This window comes from Chinchilla lanigera, unplaced genomic scaffold (genome assembly GCF_000276665.1).
Source record: "Chinchilla lanigera isolate Chin_1 unplaced genomic scaffold, ChiLan1.0 scaffold00036, whole genome shotgun sequence".
Classification (NCBI taxonomy): domain Eukaryota; kingdom Metazoa; phylum Chordata; class Mammalia; order Rodentia; family Chinchillidae; genus Chinchilla; species Chinchilla lanigera.
The window spans coordinates 554,551-561,281 of NW_004955437.1; the positions used below are offsets into that span (position 1 = coordinate 554,551).

Below are 6,731 nucleotides of genomic sequence, written 5' to 3' on the forward strand. Positions count from 1 at the left end.
AGCGCCCCGCAGGGTCCCGGCACCCGCCCCACGCCAGCGCCGACGCCTCTCCCCGGCCGGGCCCTCCTGGAAAGAGAACCGAGCCGCGCGCCGGCTCCGGGAGCCTCGCGCCCCGCGCCAAGCCCACCACCGTCGGGGCCCTAAAGGAAAGAGAAGAGAAAAGCCAGCGGCCGGCCCTGCGCCTGGTGGAGAGAGAAGGGTGGGGCGGGAATGCTGCAGCCGGGTGGGCGTCCCTCTGTCACAGGAAAAGAAAGCAAAGGTCCCGGCGTCTGTTAAGAGACCTTGGGGGTTAGTGGCTGGTGAGACCCAGCTCCGCAGCCCAGTCCCGAAGCCTGCAGGCCCGCGGATCCCGAGGCCACGGCCATGCCCGCGGGCGCTGGCGCTGACTGCGGGCTGTCTGTGTAGCTAAGTGGGGCGGGCCTCTCCCTCCCCGGGTGGCGAGGACAACTGCTTCCTTCTTCTCCCCACGGGCAGGTCCCCTCAGCCCACCCCAAAGCCTTCCCAGAGGACTGCGAGCTCCCCAGGGCTCTGTCTCCCTCATGGCAGAGCACGGCGGGGGCCCCCAACTTCGCGTGCCCCACCAAAGAGGTCAGAGGAGCCCGCGCGCTCCTGGCTTTGGAAACCAGCACTCTTGGAAACCTGGCCAGCCATACCTGTGTTGGCCCTGACGGAAGCCGGGTAGCTGACCGCCCGGCCCCGCTCCGCTGTGACAGTCACCACATACTCCACGCCTGGCATCAGGTCAGTTAGCAGCATCCTGTCGGCTTCGGGGGGCACTTCTAGCCGCACCCTCTGGTTGCCAGCACTGACATAGGACACCACAAATCGGTCCACTTCGGCCAGGGGGCGCAGCCAGCTGAGCTCCAGTGTGGTGGGCGTCACTGCCACCACGCGGAGGTCCTGGGGACCATCGATCACTAGCCGGGTCAGAGAGGAGGGCTCAGGCCATGGGCTTCTTCCCGGGAGCCTAGCCGCTCCCCGCCACAGCCCCTTCCTTGCCCTGCCTCCCTAGGCAGAGTCCCAGCCCCTCCGGAACCCAGCCCTCCCCAGGGCCGCGTCCCCGGGCCCGGCTCTCACTGGTGGTGATGGTCTTAGAGGCCGGGGGGCCCCAGCTGGTCCCTCGAAGGGCACGGACAGTGACCTCGTACTCCTGACCGGGGGCCAGTCCTCTCTGGTCATAGGCAGAGGCAGAGCTGGGCACCCGCGCCGTGAACGGGGGGCTCCCTCCCTCTGCCTGTGAGAGAGAGAGAGGGAAGCAGGTAGATCAGGGGCGGGCACTCTGGTCCCCGAGTGTCTTGTCTGCCCAACTCCAAGCTGTCCACGTGGACTGCGTGGAACGCGGCACTCTAAGGTGGGGAGCATGGGAGTTCACGGCTGCACGCCCAAAGCCTTACCTCACACCACCCACCTCTGTGGGCGGCTCGCGTATATGAGCCCCCTTAGTTCTCCCAACAACCCTATGAGACAGAGTCTGTTAGTCCCACTTTACAGATGAGGAAGTGGAGGCACAGCTGGGTAAGTGTCCCACTAGCTCACCCTCAGCAGGAAATGTGACCCTGGTTCTCCTCCCATGGGCACTCACTCTGTCCCTGTGGCTGCCCCCGCAACCCACACCACCTGGGCACAAGGAGGCTTCTCTTGAGCTTTGTCCTTTCAGAAGAGATGAAGCAAAAGCAGATCCCTCTTCAAGTTTCACTTCCCCCTCAGGCTCACGTCTCCCACCAGAAGGGCTGCCCATGGTCGTGTAATTTGGATGAGACCTGCTCATAATGTTTCCCCTCAGGGGCTTTTTGGCAGGCTTGCAGATCTTGTAAAACACTCCCTGCCTTGCTGAAAAGTTTGCACAAGGATGTTTCCTGATTGCCCTTTTTTTTTTTTTTTTGTCTTTTTGAGACAGGGTCTCCATATGCAGTTCATGCTGACCTTGAGCTCACTTTGTAGCCCAGGCTGGCCTCGAACTCGCAACGATCCTCCTGCCTCAGCCTCCCGAGTGCTGGGATTACAGGCGTGCGCCACCACGCCCGGCTCCCGATCGCCGATTTTTGTACCTGGCGTTGTGCTGGGCACGGGAGACACAAAAATACCAGCTACTATCCTGTCCTTAGATAGCTCATCAAGTAGCTAATGTACATGCCCAGGTGAATCTATGCATAAAAATGCCTGTGAGAAGACTACCCTCCGCTTTCAACAGTACATTTAAGGCAGCGTGATTATGTATGGTGCTCCCCCAGGAAATCTGCTGGACACCGACCCAGGAAGGGTCTCTCAGGGTGCCAGCCGCTGGGGAGGCAGGAGGAGCTGCCATCTGTGAACATTCTAGCAGCCCCGTGTCTCTGAGCTGTCCGGCGAGGCCGGCTACTGAGGACACTATGTTCTGCTCAGCTATGTTGGCCGTGATGGGTGCACGTCCATTCATCCAAGTAGGGTTGGAAATTTTCAAAGATACTCTCCTAAACTGAGAGAATTGTGGGAAAATCAACATAGTAAACACCAAAGTATAAAAACAGATGACAAGGCCACGTCGTGATTTCTGGGTTCAGGATGAAATAAAGCTTTTTTAAAAGAAATTTTTTTTTTTTTTTTTTGGTGGTGCTGGGGTTTGAACCCAGAGCCTTTGCACTGAGCTACATCCCCAGCCCTTTGTTCAATTTTAAATTTTGAGATAGATTCCGACTAGGTCACGAAGTCGCACCAGCTGCTTATCTTCTGCTTGGGAGACCTGTTCCTAATGGGCCATGGACTGGCCCTGGCTTGTGGCCCAGGTGTTGGGGACCCCTGAGTTTCAGGCGTGTGCCACCACACCCAGTTAAAATAAAGCTTTGTTGGTTTTCTGGGTTGAAGTTTTCCCGGACACACAAGAACCCGTTCTTTTCCTATGCACCTCCATCTAGAACACTTCAGTTGGCCCTTACCAGTCACCTGTGAAACCCTCAGCCTTCTCAGAACCTACCTGCCTGTCGCCCCCACAGTCTCTGTCACTGTCTCTTTTATTCTTCCAACACACTCACACACACTCACACACACTCACACACCCACCTCTGTGCTGATGCCTGGTTCTTTCACCCAGGGGAGCCTACCACAGAGTCCCCCTTCACGCCTTCAGATTAACCCGTGTATCTCCTCAGCACCTCCTGATCTCCCTGGCCTGAGACAGGCTCTCCGGCCAGAGGCTGGCAGCTGGCTCTATTCCTTGGTAAAGCTCGGCTTCCTCACTGAGTCTTCTTGGCAGGCTTTGGACCTTATCTTCAATATCAACCTCATGACCGCAGAAGGAGGACCCACCTCGGCCGGTCCCTGGAGCCTACCCACTCCTGTCTCCATGTTGGGACGAGACCTGAGCAAAAACGTTTCTGGGTCCAAGGTGTGTGTCCCGGCGGACGCGTGCTGGAGCCCATGTCCGGGCTGCAGGAGACGCCACCCAGACAAGGAACGCGTGCCCCGCTTTCTACTCGGGCTCACCGCCTCAGGCCCCAGACCTTCTCTCACATTCACAGGCGGTGGAGGGCGTGAGGCCCTGGGGTTCACCTGGAGGGCTGTCACCCCACAGGGCAGCAGGCACTCCCCGGCCCTCCTGATTCGGGAGCTGACAAGCTGTGTTTCTACTGAGCTCCGAGGTGATGCTGACGTCAGAGAACACACTGAGCACGCCGAGCCCCGCCGGGTCAGAGTGACAGTGCACCCGTGCTAGGACAGGCAGGAGGGGCTGTCCTCTCTGCACGCTGCACCAGGAGCGGCGGTGCTTCTGGAAAGAGGAAGGGATGAGGCAAAGACAGGAAGGAAGACGGCAGGGGCAGAGGACAGGAAGCCACCAAATCTACTCCGCACCAAGAGAACGGGAGGGACCACCGGCCAGGACGAAAGGCTGGAGCCCAGGGGCAGCCAGAGCGCAGACAGACAGGCTCTGAGGGCTGGAGCTGGCTGGTTGGTATCCACGGCAGGTGTCTGGGGACCAATTCACGGGACCTCCCTCACACCCAGGGGACCCAGGGGTGGCAGACTGCGGAGCTGAGGGCAGGCCTGAGCCTGGCACAACCCGCAGAGCCAGCACCGCCGGGACGGACCGAGGGGCGGAGCCTGGGCTTGGCAGGAAAGCTGCACCGCTCGACAACTCAAGGACGAGTCTGTGTGCAGAGCAGGAGACCGCGCTGTCTGAAAGCCCCTCTATGGCCAGTGTTTATTTTAATTCTTCATGCCTTGAAGTTTGTTAGGAAAATTCCTTTTAAAAGTCCTGCCCTTTCCAGATTAGAGCTCTGTAAATAATATACACACAGAAGAAAGTGGGAGAAACACTTTAAAAGTTAGCAGTGCTTGTTTTAGTGAAGCAGCCAAGAATGATTTCTCTTTTCTCTAGTTGCCAAATTCTTGTCCTACGGTTAAATTATTTTTATAGCAAAATATAATTTTTAAACAGGAGAAGAAAACCCACGCTACACTGGCTGTGCCACAGAGTAGGGGCAGAAGCCTCTGCTTTGGCCAGAACGCGGGAAACAGGACTGCTAGGGGTCCGGCCGGGCTTGGGGAGGGGCGTGGTGAGAAGCCCGGGGCCAAGGCGGAGGTGGCACCAGCGCCTCTCAGCTGTCCCTTCTTTTTCTTTTTCTTTTTTTTTTTTTTTTGTCTTTTCTTCCGGTACCAGGAATCGAACTCACACCCTTGCACTTGCCAGGCAGGCGCTTTGCCGCTGAGCTAAATCCCCAGCCCTCAGCTGTCCCTTCTGTCCCAGTGCCTCAGCCTAGGGCGTTATTTGTTTCTCCAGAGTCCCGGCCGGGCTGGTGACGCTGGTAGCAATGGTCACTTCCCGTCGCCTTAGTGAGATGGTGCAGGAAAACACAAGCTGGCCAGGGGGGGATCAGATGATCTGGACCCGGGGAACAGCCATATCCCGCAATTCCGATCTGCCTGAAGGGCGGTCCCCACTCCACAGGCCTTGTCCTCACCGTGCCCCCCAAATGTTTTAAGAGCAAGCTGGGTGGAGGCAGAGAAAAAATGCTTTGCGATGCGCTCATGACATGGAGGAGAAGCAAGTTCACAGGCTCGAAGTTATTTCAACAACAGTTTGGACAGCTTGGCCCAAACCAAAAGCGATGACGCTGAACAGAACCAAAGGCAAAGCCTTGTATCCGGACTGCCCCTCCTCCCCTCCTTCCCTCCCTCTCTGCTTCTGTCTGTTTTTCCTTCCTTATCTATGTTTTCTAAATTTTTCACACTGGGCCTACATGGTTTTTTTTATAATAAAAAAAGATGCTTTTCAAAAGCAGATAAGATCTGCCAGGTACGCTGGTGCGTGCCTGTAACCGCAGCAATTCAGGAGGCTGAGGCAGGACGATCACAAATTTGAGGCCCTCATAGATAGTGTAGTGAGACCCTGTCTCAAAATGGAAAATAAGCCAGGAATAGTGGTGCTGGCCTGTAATCCCAGCACTTGGGAGGCTGAGGTAGGAGGATCGTCCCTGTGGAGTTAAAGGCCAGCCTGGCTTTATAGTCAGTTCAAGGCCAGCCTGAACTGCTAAAACAAGGCTCTCTCAAAACACAATAAATAAATAAATAAATAAATAAGGGCTAGGGATGCGGCTCAGTGATAAAGCACTCCTGGATTGAGTCCCTGAACTGTAAATATAACCCCCTGACAAGTTTTTGTGACCAGTTTTCTTATTCTTTTCTTCTTGTACCGGGAATCAAACTCAGTACCTCACACTTGCCAGGCAGGTGCTGTGCCACTGAGCTACATCCCCGGCCGCTCTGTGACCAGTTTTCGTGACCGCAGTTAACATACGTCAGCTCTGTGAAACACCAGTGCTCTGGAGTTGCCGGCGGCCCCTCTCTGACCCCTATGTCAAGGGGTGCGTGCACAAAGCAGAAGGCACAGGAGGGGAGGAAGTTAGGCAACAGCGTCAGGGACAGGGGTGGCCAAGCCAGGGGCTTTGCCTGGGAGGTGCGCGCTGACGAGGTGCCTGAGGTGCGGCACACAAAGGCAGCACAGCCTGTGCCCTCTCCTGGCGCTGCCCGTTCCACCCGCTCCTGGAGCTCGGCGCCCTCCTCACCCTCACCGTGGGGATGAACTGAATCTGATAGGCATCGACGGGGCCTGGAGCCCGTGTCCACTCCGTCCGAACCGTGGTCTCCTCCAGGAGGTGCATCCTCATGCCCTCGATGGCTGGCACTTCTGCCCAGGGGAAGGGGTAGCAGAGCGGGTTAGCTTGAGGCAGCCCCTCCCAGCCCCGGCCACGCCCCTCACTCAGGGTGGGCAGAGGGGCCCAGCAGATCTCCACTGCTCTGCCCAGGCCGGAGACGCCCACGGGGGCCCTCTCGCCAGCCTTCCCAGCCCCAGGAACACAGCATCTCCTTAAAGACAACTGAGAGGTCCCCATCCCGCTCCTCCAGGTCTCAAGGCCGGCCCTGCCTGCTGGCCGGGCCCCACGGCCCTGCCACCCCTTGCGGACGGTGACCCCTTCCCCCAGCACAGGATCACCCTCAGCTCCTGCCGCCCCTGCGCCCTCTGCGCTGGCTCGGGTCTTCCCATGGCGTCTGTTCCCAGCGCCCCAGGCCCACTCGCTCACCTTCCCCGCAGTCCTCCCCGGCATAGCCATCTTGGCACACACAGCTGCCCTGGCGACACTCTCCCCTGCCGCGGCAGTCCCCGGGGCAGCTCTGGACGGCACAGTCCGGGCCGCTGAAGCCCTCGACGCACACGCAGCGGCCCGCGCGGCACAGTTCCCGCGGCCCGCAGCCGCCGG

The 6,731-nt window shown here is 58.4% G+C and overlaps 1 protein-coding gene across 1 annotated transcript in view; it reads right to left on the reverse strand.

The window, feature by feature from the left end:
• Tnxb (tenascin XB) overlaps positions 1-6,638 on the reverse strand; it is a gene marked incomplete in the record, with an annotated part of 44,476 nt that extends 37,838 nt beyond the window's left edge. The window contains 3 exon segments of the mRNA XM_013516898.1: positions 1,078-1,234; positions 6,039-6,160; positions 6,555-6,638. Coding sequence (XP_013372352.1) covers positions 1,078-1,234; positions 6,039-6,140 — 259 coding nt within the window.
• Positions 6,639-6,731: the final 93 nt, after the last annotated feature.